At 42.4% G+C, this 20,722-nt stretch overlaps 1 protein-coding gene across 1 annotated transcript in view; it reads left to right on the top strand.

Moving 5' to 3' along the window:
- Positions 1–20,722, top strand: part of RBM33 (RNA binding motif protein 33) — a 120,908-nt gene that overhangs the window by 87,417 nt on the left and 12,769 nt on the right. Inside the window, exon 15 of the mRNA XM_040354316.1 lies at positions 293–940. Coding sequence (XP_040210250.1) covers positions 293–940 — 648 coding nt within the window. The remainder of the gene's footprint in view (positions 1–292; positions 941–20,722) is intronic.

The raw sequence follows: 20,722 nt of genomic DNA, 5'->3' as shown, positions 1-20,722 counted from the left end.
CTTTAAAATTGTGTAAGAAAAATCAACATTTCTAATGAAATCTTCTAAGGTCATTTACCCCACTACCTTTTGTTAGTTTGTCAGCAGAGAACGAGATAAAGCGATCTGACAGAAAGGCCCCATAGTTGTTTCATCCTGTGTTTATGAAGGGCTAAAAACTGTTTCTGTGCGTGTCTATACTACTGATCGACCCATTTGTGTCGAGAGAGAAATGGTAGTAGCGTAGCCAGTGATTGCAGAAATTAGCTATTATTGGTGAGGTATAAAGCCATATGTTTTCTTTCCCTTAAAGTTCCCCGATGAGGACGAGGAGACCAGGAAATACCGCTTAAAAATCGAAGAACAGAAGCGTTTGAGAGAGGAAATTTTAAAGCGGAAGGAACTGCGTCGCCAACAGCAGGCTGGTGCCAGGAAAAAGGAGCTCATGCAGAGACTCAGTCAGCAGCACCAACAGCAACAGCAGCCACAACAGACTAGCATTGCACAACAAGGCCAGCTCGAGATGGACAAACAGACTGTAAAGTCAGAAAATAACAGCAGCCAGGTTCTGCCTCCCACCACTGCGCAGGCGCAGCCAAATGTGAAAAATAGACTGACTCCTAAGAAGTCTGAGGCAGCAAATCCTCCACAGAATATCCCCCCTCTGCAAACTTCTGTAACCAATGTAACATTTCAGGGACAACAAAAGAAGATCATTAAGCAGGCAGTGCAAAACAAAGTGTCAGAGAGTTCTGTTCCGAAGGTTCAACAGGTCCGGCCTGCAAGGTCAGCCCCATCGCTGACCTCACAGCATACTGTTACAGCAGCTCCAGTCCAGGGCAAGCCAATAGAGCAGAGACTTGCTGGCACAAAGAGAACTGTCATGCAGAGGTCAAACAGCAGCTCTGGAGAAGCAGCTCATATAGCACCAAAAGTCCGTGTGATTAAGTTATCCACAGTGGTAAGTCCACATGACACGTGACACTGCACATAACCTGATGCTGAAATGTATGTTTCTTCACTGTTGCCGACTGACCCTGGAATATCTTTAATCATTTATACATTGAATACATAAATGCCTTTTTTTTTTATTATTTTTACCTTTTATAAATGTTACATTGTAGTCCTGCTGTCCGTTTCTTTTTTTTTTATCGTCATCTTGCCCATTAAAGTCAATATAGGTAGGCAATTGGAAAAATTTAGCCCAAATTTGTCATGGTGTGATTGAGGTTTTTATTAGTCTTGCGTGAGGGTGTCTTGAGTTATTTCAAAATGCTGGCGAGTTTGACAAGTCAGCCTATTTTGTAACCTAGGGAAGTGTATTCTGTAAGTGGGTATGTAGGCTGCGATTGACATCAGCATTGCAACATCAGTTTTATTAATTGTGGCAGGTAAAAGACTAACCTATAGCATGGTTTATATTTTTAGTTTTATCAAAATTGGATTATTTTATATCACTTTTCTTTTTTTGCTGCTGCTGTGGGTTATTTTTTGCTTTTACTGGAATAATTATGAAAGAAAATTAAGGTAATGTAGTGGTGTTATCCTACAGTTGTCTCGCCTATTAGGAAAAGTTTAATTGTTCATGTCAATATGACATGCAATGTATTTAAATATACTACTATAGGTAATTCTTATTTTTTTTTCTACTTTTTTTTTTTTTTGAGAATGACAAAGGTGTTTCTGCATACGAAAATGTTTCCATTGTTGCTTAATTTTGGCAAATGTAATTGCTTTTTTTGGGGTGGTGGGCCTATACTGGCATCAGATTCAACTAAAAGAAGGATAATGTAGTGGGACTTTGACTATACCCCCAAGGGTTAATGTTACAAAGGTTTTTTTAAATAACAAATCTTTATTTTTATATATATATATATATATATATATATATATATATATATATATATATATATATATATATATATATATATATATATATATATAATCTCAGATGCAAGTTCTTTTCATTGGATATGGTTTGAGCTGCCTTCGCTTTCATGTTGACTGTTATGGCAAAGAGAAAAGCTTTTTAAACGAATGTCCAAAGATTGACAAATCTGCTGCTCGTCTTATAACGAGAGCCTCATTGTCCCTTCATTATTTGATGGTGTGCGAGCGGCAAACGGTAAAAAAAAAAAAAAAAAATACATAATGCTTTCTTAGTTAAACTACCATCCATTCACCATCCATTCACGTGAAAACAAAATTCTTTATCTTTCCATCTGCACCACGTGAGACGAGTGTCACCCGGATGAGCTGATGAGACTACACTGACAGTTCTAAAGGTGTCACATGGGGCGCCTGAGAACATGGTAAAGAATTTAGTTTGTATGTGAATGACCGGTTGTTAAACTAAGCAAGGGTTTCATGTATAGCTTTTATAAAGAATGGTATCGATTTTTAGACCTTTTATTTATTTTTCAAAATGGCATGCGTCTGCCATAGTTGCTATTCAGTTGCCATTCAGCTCTGCGCAATCCCAGGCATAGGACAGGATCATGCAGGATATGCTGCAAATGGAGAATGAGCTCTGCCCACATATTGCCCATTGAGTCACAAAGGAGCTTGAAAATGCTCATGTGACTGGATTACAGAACATTTAAATAAACTGTATTTAGAATCATTCAAATTATGTTTTATGTGGACTGGCCATGATGTTAATGCTAGTTTTCATTATGCATATGTCAAAGCTTGTACAAATGGTTTTAATATCACTTTAAACTTTTGGGTTATACCACCACATACGTTGAGGTATTTACCTGCTCTGTGTAGTGGATTTGCACAGAGCAGCCACAAGCCTCCTCTTTTTGGGTCCCTTTTCTGTGCTTCTGGCACCTCCCTCCTGTCGAGTGCCCCCACAGCAAGCAGCTTGCTATGGGGGCAGCCGAGTCACAGCTCCTGTGTCCTTTCAGACACAGAGCCACAGCCTGGCCCCATCCCCCCCTCTCTCCTGATTGGCTAACTGACTTGGACCGCAGCAGGAGCAAATGCCGCTGCTGCAGCGTCTCAGCCAATCAGGATGGAGAGTCTCGTAAGGCAGAGACACTCGTGGACATCGCTGGATGGAGATGGGCTCAGGAAATTATGAGGGGGGGCTGTTGCACACAGAAGGCTTTATCTTAATGCATCAAGATAAAACAAATTCTGACTTTACAACCCCTTTAATGCTATGGTACTTAGCATGGACATCAGCTGGGTAGTGTATCACTCATGCTGCTTGATTTGATCCGTTCCTGCCCACCTACAGTGACTTTGGTCATCTCTGGCCATTAGACCTTCAGCTGCTACCATCTTCTTGTATTTCGTGAATAGACAAATGTATGCAGCCTACCCCTACTTGTACTTCCTCCTAGTGCACTGAAGGTGTTGGTATCCTTCCAAAGGTCAGATGCAATCAGATATTCGTCACCAGAAGCTTGTTCAAAAATCCATCTTTTATTAAATAGGCAAAAAAACAAACAAAGTGGAACCCACTGGTGTTTTTCAGTCCTCTGTGGCCTTAGTTGTAGTTGGTTAAGAGGTATACAGACGTAATTTAAAAATGAGTTTGCCAGTTCAGGATGGAGCCACATCTAAACTGATAAAACAGACATCTGACCACATTAACAGGGATAAAGAAAAAGTTACATGTTTAAAATCCACACAACAGTTAAATGACCCTCACCTTTTTTTTTTTACCACCTGCATTGGTTTTGTGAATACTTGATCTTTACTTTGCCCTACCTCCACATAGTCACAAAACACGTCTGATTCTCAGGCCTCGAACAGCGAACACGGCGACGTGCGCGACCCTGGAAGGTCAATGCTTCCACGCATGCGTCGAATCACTTCGCATGCGAGGGCTTTCGGCCGAGCGGACATGTCCGGTGAGTCGTACAGACGACCGAACATGTCCGACGGACAGGCTTCCAGCGGACATGTTTCTTAGCATGCTAAGAAACATTTGTCCGCTGGAAACCTGTCCGATCCGCCGGAAAATTGTCCGGTCGGCCGTACAGAGGACTGAACATGTCCGCGGAAACTGGTTCGTGGACCAGTTTCAGCAGACATGTTCGGTCGTATGTACGAGGCCTTAAACCAACCAACTATGGTAATGGACTACAGATCGATGCTATACAAAATGTATAAAATACACTGTGTAAAACAACCTCAAACATAAAACACCTAGCATTAGCCATGCTTCCTCAAAAAGACAATTTATTTTATAAAATAAAAATTCAACTATACCTATTCCCAATAAAGCCCACCCCATGCGTCCCCAACCTCCAATAAATTACTGTTGTTTACCATAAATGGCAGCATTCTCAATATGTTCCCTCAAGGCACCTAAACCACCTGCCCAACGAAGATGACACGTATGAATTTGGATAGACTTCTATTATGAAAATCATACAAAAATGTAAACATTGGATCTTACTACTGAAGACATGTTAATGTATGTACAGTAAAAAAAAATTAACTTTCATAACTGAACTTGCAACTTTGTTAATCCTTCCAATGTTCCAACATGCGTATGTATGATCTCATCATAGTGTGTGCCCCCAATCCATTGTTCAGTTGTAATGCTTCCACTGGTACATCTAGGTGCCAAGTTGAACTTCAATGGCAGTAGGGTAAGTATTGTCCCACATATTCTGTATCTTATTTACTTAAGCCTGTTGCATCTATCAGTAATGCTTTCAGTCTAGGATTCCTTAAAGTGCCTAAGGGCCACAAAGACTTTACCATTTTATTGCATGTGCTGTTCATCTTTTTTTAATGGAGTTCTTTGCTGTCTCTAAGCAGTTATTAGCTCTGTACTCGGCTGGGTAAAGTTTTGTACAAAAGTGTTCTAGTCCCACTGTGATCAATGTTCCCCCTTACCTGTGGAGAATGCCCGTGTCTTTAGGAACCCATTCAATAAGCAGTTGGGAGTCCTGTCTAGAACCATGTTCTTGCTGGTGGGCCCTCTGCTTTACCCAATCCAGGCTGTGACTTGTTGTGCCAATGTCTGACTGGAAGCACTGCGAGAAGCCCTTAGAAGTTTCCAAGCAATTATTAGCCCTGTACCCAACTGGGGAAAATTTCCACGGTAGATTCAACAATGTCCCACCCCAACAAAACTACAATGCCTGCTTACTGTTCTAGACCATGGCTGGCTGACCAAACGCCTTTTAAGAGATACAGCGACTGATTATAAAGCTCATAAAACAAATTGCTGTTTAAATGCTTTACATTTTTGCTGTGACGGTCTGCTTGTCTCTCCTTTGTGTCTCATATTTGTACACATGCGTAGGAAACTTGTATTGGACTACAAGTCTACAACATCTCATGTGCGTTTAATATGCCTGACCTTCAAGGGGCAATGCCTTGTGGGATTAAACCCATAATACTGTTATCAAGGATGCTACCAGTTGCAAGAGCATCCTCCTTCCTCAGTGGAAGAAGCTTATGGGATAGACGGCAAATTATTGTCCTTGTTGTGCATTCCATTTGTTTTTCCACTTCCATGCTTTTGTTGAAACCTACCCCTCCCCATTCCAAAGCTTGGCTCTCAGTATGCCAACATAGTATTAAGTCAGCAGCTGCCAAATCTTTAGACATGCCTATCCCCTGCTTTTCCACACTAACCATGGCAGATCCTTAGACTGCTTTCATTTCTGATGCTTGGGTGCAAGAGGTGATTTTATACCAGGTTTTTATACTGCAGTTTTTCCCAATGCTCCCTTCTCCGTTTTTTCACTCTAAACCTTTGTTTCACCGCACAAATTACCAGATCTCCACTGAGCGCTCATGGTTCTTGTGGACCAAGGTGTAATTTCCCTAGTTCCTGTGATATAATTTCAAGGCTATTACTCCAACCCATTCATTCTTCTAACCCAAAATGGGCATGTGCCCCATCTTTTGACTTCAGTGTTATAAATGTGCTCATTCAAGCACAACTATTCTTCATAGAATCCACCAGGTCTGTCATCGCCTTTTCTTCATCAGGGAGACTTTTGTTTTACTTTGTGGCTTCTAGAACCTACCAGTTCCTGGCCCTGCCCTTCGGCCTTTCATGTGCTCCTTGGGTGCTGGCCCCCAGTTTTATACTGTTGTACTCTTTTAACATACCCATTGTGTTGTAGATGGCCACCTGTTAGGGTAACAGTTGGCATGGCTCTGTTGGACAGCATGGCCTTGACTGTGCAGATGTGGCAGGAGTTCGGATTGATCCCGAACCTATAGAAATCATAGCTGGAACAGACAACTTTGGCTTGAGCCGTGTGCAGGACTAGACAGTTATTCCAGAGTGTTTCTTCCCCCAGTGTAGCTCTGTTTTTACCCCTGTGACTATTTGGCATTTAAATATGGTTATAGTGGATGTAAACCCAAATCATGAAATTTGAGCTGGGCAGTTATATCTGCAGTGTTTTGTTCTCTCTACAAAGCACTATGTCCTGTAGCTTTCTTATGCTCTGTAATTCTATTACCTTGAAAACTCCTGACAAGTTCTCTGTCGCATATGATAAAAGCAGAGCCTGAGTTTTGTGGTGGGGAGGATGCTATAAATAGATTAGATTAGCAGAGCCCTGAACTATTAAACGATCAGAGCTGAAAGTCTCTACCTATGAGCTGTCTTGACTGTATGCCCAGGCCTCACTGCAGTGCTAACCAGGATGAGAAAATCTCCTAACACAATGTGCAATTTCTAAACAGTATATGAAGCTTAAGACAGCTGATATACATGTAAAACTTATGCAGGGAGATTTGTTTTATCCCTGTGTATCATCTGAGGCTCAAAAAACCTGCGCTTAGGCTTTAAGTGGTCTGGCTGCTGCCCCCCCCCGAAAACCAACACCCCAAAGGGGTTGGTAAAATAATAAAGGTGTGTGGATGGGGTTAAATGGTGCTGCCTCTGCCCTATCCCCTATTGCGTAATATAGTGAGAAAGACCCAATTTCGGGATGCAGTGAAGTGCTACTAATAAAGAAATGGGTATATAAAGGTAAGTGCAATGTGAACCTCTAAATTTGCTCACATCAATGTGTCCCATATCAGGTAAAGAGACTGTGCATAATATAATAACCTAAAAAGGCTAATTGTATGGTCAAACTGGTCCCACACGATGCCTGCAGGAGTCTGACTACTATACAAAGTGCTGTGACAATTGAACACAATACATAAAATGTATCATACAGTGATATGTGACCAGATACAGCCTAGCTTGTAGACTAGGTAATTGACAGTCTATAATCACCGTCAGACTGCTCTCATACAAAGGTAGTGAGAGTCTGGCTAATAGACAAAAAGCTACGACATTAAAAAATATACCATAAAATAAGTCCTAAGTGATAAGTGACCAAGAATGCACCCTAACGCTGGGGCTAGGTAATTGACAGTTTATAGTACACATGAAGTTCAAAAAGAAAGCAGTAGTCTCTGAATAAGGGTCTATTGATTCCACACAGGATTAGGGATGCTGGTGCTTGCAGTGAGAAAATGTTTCTATACAGGTAATGTATACGCAGTGGTGCCGGTGCTCCCCCCACAAGGGTCCCCACTCACCAGATGAAACTCCCCACCAGGGGTAAAACGCATGTAGTGAGTGATTCCCAGATATCCACTGCTCCGGACCTCTCCTCAGCAAGTCTCAGCCGTTCACTTAAGGATCCTTCCAGTGATAAGTTATTGCAGTGATCCCTCAGGAGAAGAAAAGGTACACTCCCATTGTGTAGTATTCAAAAAATGTGTTTATTACAGCCATAGGCAAAAAATTTGGACACTGTGCGGTAACTGTACAGCTCAGTGATATACAATCGAATACAGAAAATTATTTACAAGTAAATAAAATGTTTAAAATCTAGAAAAGCCCAGACTTGTTTGCTGAGCCCATACAATAGCTGGCCGGGTAGTGTTGTAAAGCGCCTACCACGGGGATTGCAGCGTGCGCTCCAGCTGCGTTCCACCTTGCGCTAACCCGGAAGTGGCGTAAGGAGGCACTTCCGGGCTAACGCAAGGTGGAACGCAGCTGGAGCGCAAGCTGCAATCCCAATTGTCAATTGTCACAGCACTTTGTATAGTAGTCAGACTCCTACAGACATCGTGTGGGACCAGTTTGACCATACAATTAGCCTTTTTAGGTTATTTATTATTATATGTTATTATATTATGCACAGTCTCTTTACCTGATATGGGACACATTGATGTGAGCTAATTTAGAGGTTCACATTGCACTTACCTTTTTATATACCTATTTCTTTGTTTATTAGTAGCACTTCACTGCATCCCAACATTGGGTCTTTCTCACTATATTATGCAATAGGGGATAGGGCAGAGGCAGCGCCATGTAACCCCACCCACACACATCTTTATCATCTGAGGCTGTTCACTGGGTATATGTGAGGGTTTACATCCACTTTAAATTAACAATGAAATTTCACGCTTAGTAATGGAAAGAGTTTGCAATACACCTGAATACCAGGTTTAAAGTGATCATAAATTGGAAAAGGTGCGATGTCTCCTTAAATAGTACTCCTAATGGAAAAATAACTCTGTGCAATAAATTGCTGAATGAAAAAAAAATGCAATCTACAACATGAAAACCATTCACTCCTACAAAATTATTCCATAAACCAATAAATTGTAGATCCTAAGTGCAAAATAGCTAAAGCTAAACTTTATAAATCATAACACATAAAAATCATTAATGTATTAATCAATATGATTGTAAAAAAAAATTATAGCATATGTGCAAAAATAAAGTCCATATATAAAATTGCTGAAAAAAATGCTCTTGTGCTTTTCTGTAAACAAAAAAAAAATAAAGGGGATCTGAATTGCTTGGCCCGACAGCCTCAGTCGATTCAGTTGAGAGTGGTGTCTGAACCAAGATGCCGTCACTTGGATATGTTCAAGGTGGGGCGTTCTGGAAATCTATCTCTTTGCCTTCAGAAGCAACAAAAAAGAGCCAAGATACTTTTCCTTGCAGAAGGACATACGCAGCTTGGGTACAGATGCACTTGCTCGTCAGTGGAGAGGGAAGCTACTGTATGCCTTCATATTAGTTTGCTTAATCCCTCAAATGATTCGAAAAATACAGGACTCCAAAGTCATTCTCGTTTTACCATTTTGGCAAAGAAAGCCTTGGTTTTCAACACTATGCAAACTGAGCCTGGAACAACCTTGGCGGCTGCCTCAAAGATCAGATCTCCTTCACCAGGCAGGAGTGTATTATCTAGCAGTGGGAAAAGATTAGCCCTTTCTACGGCGCTACTGAAAGAGAGCTCTTAGAAAGTAAGGGAGTTTAAAGCGGGAGTTCACCCATTTCTAAATTTTTTTTTTTCTTCCCCTAGATTCCTGCTCGTTCGGTCTAGGGGAATCGGCTATTTGTATTAAAATAGGTGCAGTACTTACCCGTTTTCGAGCTGCATCTTCTTCCGTCGCTTCCGGGTATGGTCTTCGGGAGCGGGCGTTCCTTCTTGATTGACATTCTTCCGAGAGGCTTCCGACGGTCGCATCCATCGCGTCACTCGTAGCCGAAAGAAGCCGAACGTCGGTGCGGCTCTATACTGCGCCTGCGCACCGACGTTCGGCTTCTTTCGGAAAATCGTGACGCGATGGATGCGACCGTCGGAAGCCTCTCGGAAACCTGTCAATCAAGAAGGAACGCCCATTCCCGAAGCCCATACCCGGAAGCGACGGAGAGGATGCGTCTCGTAAACGGGTAAGTACTGCACATATTTTAAAATAAATAGCCGATTCCCCTAGTAATAACGAGCAGGAAGCGAAGGGGGAAAAGTGCCCTCTAAGGGTGAACCCCCGCTTTAAGTAGTAAAAATGCCAGTAATTCTGTTTATGTTAAAGTTTGGAAAGAATTATCAGTGTGGAGAAAGGCCAAAAATTAAAACAGCAAATCCCTGATCCACTCAATTCTAGAATTCCTACAAGACAGGTCCGATCTCAATTTGGCAGCTAGCACCCTACACGCAACAGCATTATCCAGTTTCCTTGAGAAAAAGCCTTGCTGAGGTTCCCCTAATTAAGTGTTTTTTGATCTCTGTCGCAAAGAGAGGTTCCGTGTCGAACAATCTTGGGATTTGGGCACTAGTCTTAAAGGATTCCAAAAATGTCCTTTTTGAACCATTAGACTATTCCATTAAGCTTCTTGCACTAAAAACTGTACTTCTGGTAGCACTAGTTTCCACCAGAAAAATTGGCGAACACCAAGCTGGATCTGTGGATGAACCATACTGGTCAATTTTTATGGACAAAAAAATTGTGTTTACCCTTGATTTGCCATTTCTTCCCAAGGTCGTCACAGATTTCCATAGTTCTTAGAAGGGCATTCATCCTTTTCATGGCAACCATAAGAAACAAAAAGTTAGATGTGAGGAGATGCTTGATTGCTTGCATTGAAAGGAAAAAAGAATGGAGGAAATCCACAAATTGATTTATCCTATTTAATGGACTTAAGATGGGCATGAAAGCATCCAAAAACACCATAGCAAGGTTTATGAAATTGGCCATAGAAGAAAGCTACAGAACTCAATCGCTGGAAAACCCGCTCAACCAGAGTAATGTCAGGTCCTTGGGCAGAAAATGCAGGTGTCTCCTCTGGCCAGATCTGTAGAGCAGTCACCTGGTCGAGTTTCCTCACCTTTTTGTGAGGCACTATTGGCTGGAACTTCTGTTCAGAGCAGGTCAATCCTTCGGTAACGCATAACAAACCTATTGCAACATATCGAGGGGTGGTGGTTTTACTTTTGACTGCAAAGGTGGATATACCCTTTAACGTTCACAATATGGACCATTTATTAACGTAAAGAGATCATATCCCCTTTTAAACACACCTTACCATGGGAGAATGTCCATCTGGCCATGTCGGCACCATCCAGGTCGACAAACTTTGTTTTGATTGAGGAATCCGGTAAGAAATTTAGATGCAATCACTGTGCGAGTATTATGACCGCTGCCAGAGTGATAGCTGACAGAGGAGATTCCTCTATTTGTGCTGATAAATTTTTTTTTTCTGGTTCAGCCCTTTAGGACCGAGATAGAAGTCTGTGTGTATTGCTAGCCTTGTACGTTTTCTTCTTTTTAGGTCTGTCCTCAGTTCAGCTTTCATCTTTGTTCTTGTTTCTAGTTGTGCTTGTCTTTTGTTCATTTTAATCTTTTGTTCATTTTAAAAAGTTACTAGTTTAGCTAAGGGTCATTAAAATACATCATCGAGCATTACTGATTTCTGACATGGAAAGCTTTCTTTTTTTTGTTTTCCCATGCCACCTTTTTGGGTTTTGTTGGCTTATCAGCAGAAAAAAAGCCCACAGATGTGACAATATTTGGTGGATGTCTGTTAGATGGGGGACCTGCGAAGATCAGCAGCCAAGTGATTGCAAGAGAGGGTGAGACTCAAATCTGCGATGTAGAGGAAAGCCTTTACTGACAGACAGATTGTGTTTTAATTGTGCTCCCCACATGAGGATGTCACTGCTCTCCAAACGTTTTAGATTGATCACCCATATGTTTTCAAAGATACTTGGCCTCACAGGAGAACTAGAGAAGGTAATCGCCAAGTGGAATTTATGTATAAATTATTCATTCAATATCAAGGATCTTTTAATTCACTTTCCTTCTTCTGTCCAAAAAGTAAAATCTTTGTGGCTGTTTATTATTGCAGAAAATTGTGCTGCTGACAAAAGGAAACCCCTACAGAGTTTCTTCCTTTTAAAGCGGATGTGCCATGAAAAAAAAATATTAAAAGCCAACAGCTACAAATACTGCAGCTGCTGACTTTTAATATTAGGACACTTGCCTGTCCTGGAGTCCAGCGCCGTCCGCAGCAGAGGACGAGCGATCGCTGCTCCCCCCGCCATCCTCAGTGAGGGAAACAGGAAGTGAAGCGCTCCAGCTTCACTACCTGGTTCCCTACGGCGCTGCACCGCTGATTGGCTTCCGCTGTGCTCTGGGAGCCGAGTGTTCCCAGAGCACAACAGGGGGAGGACGGGAGGTGACGTTCTGCCCGCAGTTTAGCCGAAGTGGGTGTAAATACCTGTCTTTAGACAGGTATCTGCACCCCCCCTACCCCCTGAAAGGTGTCAAATGTGACATCGGAGGGGGGCAGGGTTCCGATCAGCGTGAGTTCCACTTTAGGGTGGAGCTCCGCTTTAAAACCACTCGGCATAAATCTGTTCTTTTGATTAATACATTACCTTTGCTTGAATAGACATATTGTCTGAATGTAAAGGCCACTTTCTACATTATGTTGTCTCCTCGTTTTTTGGAGGCATTTTTCTGTTTAATATTAATTTCCTTATTTAATGAAAATTGCCATTCCACTCTGTCCATCTGTTTACACTCTGTCCATCTGTTTACAGTGTCCGCTGGGTTGGATAGATGTTGCGTTATACTTGGTCAGATTGATGGCAATAAGGTTTATGGGATGTGTTTCCACCAGTATCTCCTTAATTTCTAGGTGTGTGTGTTTTTTTTTTTGTCAAAAGTAAAAGTTTCGGATGCATTTTTTTTTTCTCAGCTTATAAAATAATCAACTCAATTTCCCCAAAGTTTGATTTGTAAGACTAAGGGCTCATTCATACCAGATCTGTTGAGGCTACGCTGACAGCTATTTATATTGCAACCCCAACATATAGACAAGGCAGGAGTCATATTTTTTCCTATACTGACAGTCCCCAAAAAAGTACTACTTTCAGTACTTTTTAAGTTCAGCATGTTGCGTCACAACCCACCACATTGCAACACTGCTGCAGTAGAACTATGGTACATGACACTTATTATTAATCTGTAAAAAAAGTAAACACTTTGCGCTAGGATTGGTGCATTGGCACTGTAGTGCTCAGAGCACATCAGCGTTCGTGCATGAAGCAGGGCTCAAAATTTCAAGTCCTAAGCTACTAGCCAGGTCTTAAAGCAGCTCCCCTTTTACTTACCTGAACCTGGTCTTTCCAGCGAAGGGGACACGAGCACACCATCTCCAGCTGATGTTTTGGGTTCGGATTTGATAGCAGCTCAGCCATTGACTCCCGCTTCTGTCAATCAAATAAAATGACATGGGAAGCGGGGCCAAGTCCTGCTGTCTGTGTCAGTGGATACAGCAGCAGGACACGGGAGCATGCCCGCACGGGTGCCCTGAAGGCTAGCGGCTCTCCAATGGGTCATTCGAGAAGAGGTGCCGCTGAGGGACCCCAGAAGAGGGGGACAGGGGCTACTCTGTGCAAAACCAACTGCACAGAGGAGGGCAAGTATGACATATTTAAAAAATAAAATTACATATCCTTTAAGGATTACTCTGCACCAGTTGCCCCACCCAACCCCTTCCCTGCCGGCCCTAAACACGCCCTGATAATTTATCTCATGAAATTACTTAAACAACTTTATCTGTGCCCAACAGTGCCGCCCCACCTGTGTTCATCAATGCTGCTGCACCTGTGCAGGGGAAGAGAGGGGAGAGGGAGAATTGCTGGCAGGATCATCAGAGCGGGCAGCATTGCTGTAACAGCTTTCATTTGAATTTCAGCATGTTCCCCATGCTCGCCAGAACATACAGCCCTGCCTCCTGGCCCGGGTACTCTGATATAAGTCACACGTCCCGGCATTGAACTGGTGTTCGATTAAAGTGGCCAGCAGGTGGGGCTGTATGCGACGGCGAGCGCGGCAATTCAGATGAAAGCTGTTACAGCAATGCTCCCCCCTCTCTGATGATCCGGCTGGCTCTTTTCCCCTGGGCAATCGTTGGAATGAACGGCTCCCAATCAACCCCTTATGCCAGTGGTGCTCCCCCCCCCCCCCACCTCCAAGGCAGCCCCACACTCGCCAGCAATCATTTTGGAAATTTTAAGGGCTGGTTTAAAGCATCCTGTGTGAACGAGACCTTCACAGAGACTGTCAACTCTCATTGGCTTTGTTGACCAATAATCTTTATAGACATCTGAGCCTTTTACAGAACAGGGCACATGAATCGATTCATAGACCATGGGTTAGTGGACACTGGCAACCGCTTCATCTGGTCCACCCCTAGTGTCGACAGAATGTCTGCACTCTCTACAAGGCTCCAGTTTTTTATTAGAGCCCTGGGTCACTGGACATTGTGTTTAGCAGTTACCTTGCAGCAAGTGTAGTTATCTGCAGGGTTATATACAGATCCAGGGCGTCCATTCCATTTGACGCTCAGACCCTAAAGAACAATTCGGAAGTATACCCACTGTGACGGATGAAGTCTGGACCCTGAACTGGGCCAGTGACATGGACAAGGTATGACCAGGTTAATCAGTACCCATGTAAAATTCAGTTCCTGGCTTGCATGTCTTCATGGCTCCATAGTATACATCCTTATCCTACAAGACATGCCACAGTGCGATGCACATAAGTGCTACGTAGGGCAAAGTTGTAGGGGGGGGGGGGGGCTTGAACTTTTTCCCTAACTTTATTGTTTCACTATTTGTCCTAATAGGCAATGTTGTTTTACTCATACACTCTCCAAAATGGGGAAAAAGTTTTGCTTATAGTTCTACTTTAGGAAAAATAATAAACATATGACATTATACTTCCCTACTCTGTGCTATGGTTTTGTACAGAGCAGCCCCAATCCTTCCCATCTGGAGTCCCCTGCTGGCGTAATGAATATTGGCCTAACTCTGTGTCCCATGATGTACTCAATTTTTTTTATTTAAAGTATTTGTTTTAATATTGATGATTTTGGCATAAAGCTCATGAAAACCCAAAATTCCTATCTCAAAAAGTTAGCATATCATGAAAAGGTTCTCTTAATGAGCTCTTAACCTAATCATCTGAATCAACTAATTAACTCTAAACACCTGCAAAAGATTCCTGAGGCTTTTAAAAACTCCCAACCTGGTTCATTACTCCAAACCGCAATCATGGGTAAGACTGCCGACCTGACTGCTGTCCAGAAGGCCATCATTGACACCCTCAAGCAAGAGGGTAAGAGACAGAAAGAAATTTCTGAACGAATAGGCTGTTCCCAGAGTGCTGTATCAAGGCACCTCAGTGGAAAGTCTGTGGGAAGGAAAAAGTGTGGCAGAAAACGCTGCACAACGAGAAGAGGTGACCGGACCCTGAGGAAGATTGTGGAGAAGGACCGATTCCAGACCTTGGGGGACCTGCGGAAGCAGTGGACTGAGTCTGGAGTAGAAACATCCAGAGCCACCGTGTACAGGCGTGTGGAGGAAATGGGCTACAGGTGCCGCATTACCCAGGTCAAGCTACTTTTGAACCAGAAACAGCGGCAGAAGCGCCTGACCTGGGCTACAGAGAAGCAACACTGGACTGTTGCTCAGTGGTCCAAAGTACTTTTTTCGGATGAAAGCAAATTTTGCATGTCATTCGGTAATCAAGGTGCCAGAGTCTGGAGGAAGACTGGGGAGAGGGAAATGCCAAAATGCCTGAAGTCCAGTGTCAAGTACCCACAGTCAGTGATGGTCTGGGGTGCCATGTCAGCTGCTGGTGTTGGTCCACTGTGTTTTATCAAGGGCAGGGTGAATGCAGCTAGCTATCAGGAGATTTTGGAGCACTTCATGCTTCCATCTGCTGAAAAGCTTTATGGAGATGAAGATTTCATTTTTCAGCACGACCTGGCACCTGCTCACAGTGCCAAAACCACTGGTAAATGGTTTACTGACCATGGTATTACTGTGCTCAATTGGCCTGCCAACTCTCCTGACCTGAACCCCATAGAGAATCTGTGAGATATTGGGAAGAGAAAGTTGAGAGACGCAAGACCCAACACTGGATGAGCTTAAGGCCGCTACTGAAGCATCCTGGGCCTCCATAACACCTCAGCAGTGCCACAGGCTGATTGCCTCCATGCCACGCCGCATTGAAGCAGTCATTTCTGCAAAAGGATTCCCGACCAAGTATTGAGTGCATAACTGAACATAATTATTTGAAGGTTGACTTTTTTTTTTTTATTAAAAACACTTTTCTTTTATTGGTCGGATGAAATATGCTAATTTTTTGAGATAGGAATTTGGGGTTTTCATGAGCTGTGTGCCAAAATCATCAATATTAAAACAATAAAAGCCTTGAACCACTTCAGTTGTGTGTAATGAATCTAAAATATATGAAAGTCTAATGTTTATCAGTACATTACAGAAAATAATGAACTTTATCACAATATGCTAATTTTTTGAGAATGACCTGTACATACCGCATTGCACAAGATGCATGGGTATAAATTATTTTAGTATTCATTTTTCTTATCTGTACTTAGAGTGGAAAGACTCCTGCTTTTCTATATATGGCCTGCCAGGGAATTTCTTCCTTGCTATCCATGGCAGTTTGACACAATATACTGCTTTCTTGTCCACGTGTTCCTGTCGACCTTTTTTTACTGACAAAGATTTGATTATTCCCCTTTCACTATGTCTTTGGGGTGCTAAATTATTGAGATTCTTTCTCCAGGGGATCCCTCCGATACCAATCAGTTACTGCTCTCCATATTCCCTTAAAGCGTAACTCCACTTTAATGAGAAAAAAAACTTCCACTCTGGGGGATATGTGTACTTTAAAAGGATTATAACAATCTTTTGTTGCAGGTTTCTACCTTTTTTTTTTTTTTGTTCTGAAGAAATCCCTGTGTTTCTCTCTGTGCCCATGTTGGGAAAATGGCTCTAATGGGAGTGGTTTCATAATTATCGATCAGCTGTGGCACCTGCAAAGCACCAATGTGGAAAATTGCTGGGCCTGCATCCCATTAGATTGTTCATAAATTAAATTTTTGTTGCAGGAGATGCCCGAAATCTGATTTGTATCTTAGGGCCGACTTCTGTGAAAATCAGCGAGCCAATTGCACAAACAGGAAATTCTTTCTGGAGGGCTGTATACATTCTGTACAAAACACCTCCAGGTAGCCATATTGCAATGTATTTTCAGAAAATTACAGCGACTGCAGATTGAAAAGGAAAGGTCATTTTTAATAACAATCATCTACAATATGACCTTTTTATTTGCCATTTATTTTTTCCCCAGAAAGTGGAGTTGCCCTTTAAGGCTTTGCCTATATCCTTTTGCTTCCTTGCTGCATTGAGATGGGTGTATTCTTTCCCCTCCATGTTCTGCCAGACAGAAAAATGTTTTGGTCCCCCCCCCCCCCCCTTAGGGTTTTAAGAGTCAGGTGTAACTTCTATAGCTATGTAACATTCCCCCTTTAGGCTCCTTTGCCCCTTTTTTTCCCTTCCTTATTGGGAGGTTCCCATGTGATCTCATCCCCATGCTACCATTCACTTTCGGGTTATTTAGACCTTTTTCATGGGGCTTCTGCCTTTTGGGATAATGTCCCTCCTTCCCTGCCAGAGCCCATTTTTAAATTTAGGTCTGATTCTGTGGCTTATATCCCTGTAAGTGGATCCACCGCCTAAATTCTGCTACACATTTCTTCCAACCCGTTGGTTGCAAGGCAACTATTGAACTATTGAGTCACTGTTGTGCTAGCTCCAGCAGCAAAGTGCTTTTATTGTTGAGGTGGTTTGTGACTGTTGACCCTCCTTGCATTTTCCTGCTGTTTTGTATATTGTATAGTTGGCCACCTATGGTCTGTAAATCACTTTCTATGTACAGAGATAAAGTGAGCGCTTGTGCCAAACTCAGTGTGTGCCACCAACCTGAATGCTCATGGTGAGTAATAATGCAAATGGTGAAATAAAAAGATAAGAGCAGTGACTTGAAACAAGTCCATAAAGTTTGTAGATAGAAACTTTTGAAGGCAGCCCAGTTGAAGAATAAGAAGGGGTCTTCTGGCAGAGCTGGAGATAAAGTAAAGGCGCCACTCTAAGTGCAATAAATTAGATGATATTTAATAGCATGTGTACATGAGGTACTCACAAAGGTACGATAACAGGCATATAGGCATGTAATGCCAGACGTCCGTGGAGTGTGTAGAATCCTGTAGGCTGAAGGCTGTGCCGTTATAGGTTGACACTTCCTATCTCTGGAACGCATGCAGGGAGCCAAAAGGATGACGTCACTTCCGGAGGGGATAAGCCAATAGGCGACGCGTTTGCGGAGCAAGGGCTCCTTCAGGCCTGAGTTTCGGCATACATCGGCGCAGCCTTCTCCCAGACACCGCAGCCTTCAGCCTACAGGATTCTGCACACTCCACAGATGTCCGGCATTACGTACCTATATGCCTGTTGTGATCGTACCTTTTGTGAGTACCTCAAGTACACATGCTATTAGAAAATCTGATTTATTGCACTTGTAGTGCCGCCTTTGTTTCATCTCCAAATCGCTTTCCATGTCCTGTGCTGTATGATAAAGTTTAAAGTGGTTGTAAAGATGGAAGTTTTTTTTTTTTTTAATACCCTAATGCATTCTCTGCATAAGGTAAGAAAACCTTATTTACCAGCACGGAGACATTTTTATACATTACAACACCTGTGGATTATAAGGTATGGGATGTGATCACACGCTCTTATAGTAAAAAAAATAAAAAAAATATTTAGTGTCATTTCATCAAGGCACTCATGCCAACGTCCAGATAGCGCAGCATTTCTTCTATAAACATACTACATATAGTTTTAAAAAACAATTTTGTGTAGTGGTCCTCGAAGATGATTTTCCATTGTATCTAGTATCTTCTGTTTAGTACAGCTTGCTGATTAAAGGCTGTTTCTTTAAAAACTGCCAGGCTGCTGGAAGTGATGCAGTTTCTATATTGTATTGTTCAGAGACCGCTTGTTGGCAAAGGTTTAACATCTCCAGCAGCATTGTCCTGACTGTTGAGGCAACGTGTTTATTGCAAGGCCACAGCATTGTCAGACCTCATAGAAAGATGTGTCGTCAAATTTTCTAAGATCAGTAACAGCGCCAATGACAGTGAGGTACTGGCCTTATCCCAGCACAATTCATAAGATGCTGCCCTGGGACACCGCTTCAGTGTCCTGCTGTGTATCCTGACAATGTTATCTGTCCTCTCAATATGCACTATCAAATGTCTGTCACGAGCACCAAAATTAATTTAATGTCACCTGAAGACATGCAATTAATCTTTCTGATGTTTTCATAATACCTTTACAGAAAAGAGGAGTCTGTTTGAAGGATTTGGATTTTGGGGCTTAGTAGAAGATAAGGGAAATTAATTTTTCATCTGGGTTAATACTGGTGACAATGGGCTTGAGAGTGAGGCGGTTTGGGAATTTGTCAAGTGTTGTCACTTCAGAATAATGCCGCTTAACGTCTTCTAGTTGTAATCAAGAGATTAAATTTCTGTTGAGCGGGATTAATCAATTTGTTCACCAGCGAATGTACGTTTGCGGTATCTGTTCTTGGGGTTTGAGGAGGGAAATAAGATTTGATCTGTCAAATTGGAGGAACCTGACAGCAGCAACACTTTGTATGTGAACAGTTAACGCACTGACTGAAGGCTTGGCAGCTCTCTTCATCTTCATTGAAAAGCACCATCCATCCTAAACATGCTCTGCTATAAGCTATTGAAAACATGTTTATTTTTCTCTAACACGGACAGGCTGCATCGCTTGTACATGTTTATCTGAAGTAATAACAAATTCTGTATTCAGTGCTATGCTAATGTTTCCTGCCGCAGAAATCAATTCGTCTTTTACAATCATACATTTGATCTGTTTATTTAAAATTGACCTGTCGTTCCCATATTCTTCTTTGGGGTGAGCAGACTGGAGGTGTTTTTTTTTGCCTTTTTTTTTTTATCTCAAATTGAAAAATACTCTGTGCAGCACCATATCATATAATATACTCTATATCAATTTTTTTCCCCCTTTTAATACCAATGAAGGCCGACTTCACCAAAAGGCAGTATCATTGTTTTGAAAGTTACTTGCTTATGTGTCAGCGACTTCAGTGGCAACATATTTTTGCCAGTTTTACCACCTCTTCCAAAGAATAGGGTTTTTGTAAAGCTACATGATGGTCTCAAAATCTCATGATTCTTCTTATTGAAGAATAAAAAAAATGCAGAGTCTCTTACTGTGGAGTAAAAACTTGCATATAATTTGGCCCACCTTTTTCCCCAAACTATCGTTCTCGTTCTTTGGCATGTTTCTATCTACCACTTCTGGCTCACTTTGAGGTTTTTCTGCAGCTCAGTGGCCAAAATGGTTTCCAACTTTCCATGCTGTGCTGGGAGCTTTCTTTTGCTCTTTCTGCATATGTTGTGCTGTCAGTCTGGATCTTGTGAAGGGCCTGAACGATGCCTGACCAAAGATGGCATCATGCTTCAAGGGAGGAAGATAAAAGCATTGTCGCACTGTACCGTGATCTGCATGTTCACATTTACTTGGCATGTATGTATATATCTGGTCAAAATGTTTGTGTATACAAATAAAGTATCATTCATAATTATGGACACTCCTAAAGGGGTTTTAACCACTTGCCGCCCGCCAATGACAAATTGACGTTGGCAAAGTGGTTGTAAAATCCTGAGTGGACGTCATATGACGTCCTCAGGATTTTGAGCCGCTGCGTGCATCACAGCGATCGTTGTTGCAGGGTGTTCGACACCCTGCAACACCGATCAAGGTAAAGAGTCTCTCATGGAGACTCTTTACCACGTGATCAGCTGTGTCCAATCACGGCTGATCATGATGTAAACAGGAAAAGCCTGTAATCGTGATGCCCATCGTATTTATCGGCGTGTAACGCGCACTTTTTTCCCCTTAAAATTAGGGGGAAATCGTGGGTGCGCGTTATACGCCAATCCGCGCTGTCTGAGCGCCGCCGCCGACACATACCGAGCGCGGTACACTCAGCTAAGCTCGCGGTCCCGCCTCCTAGC

Source organism: Rana temporaria, chromosome 5 (assembly GCF_905171775.1).
Source record: "Rana temporaria chromosome 5, aRanTem1.1, whole genome shotgun sequence".
Taxonomy (NCBI): domain Eukaryota; kingdom Metazoa; phylum Chordata; class Amphibia; order Anura; family Ranidae; genus Rana; species Rana temporaria.
Note: the sequence above shows the minus strand (reverse complement) of the source record. Positions and strands in the feature narration are given on the sequence as shown.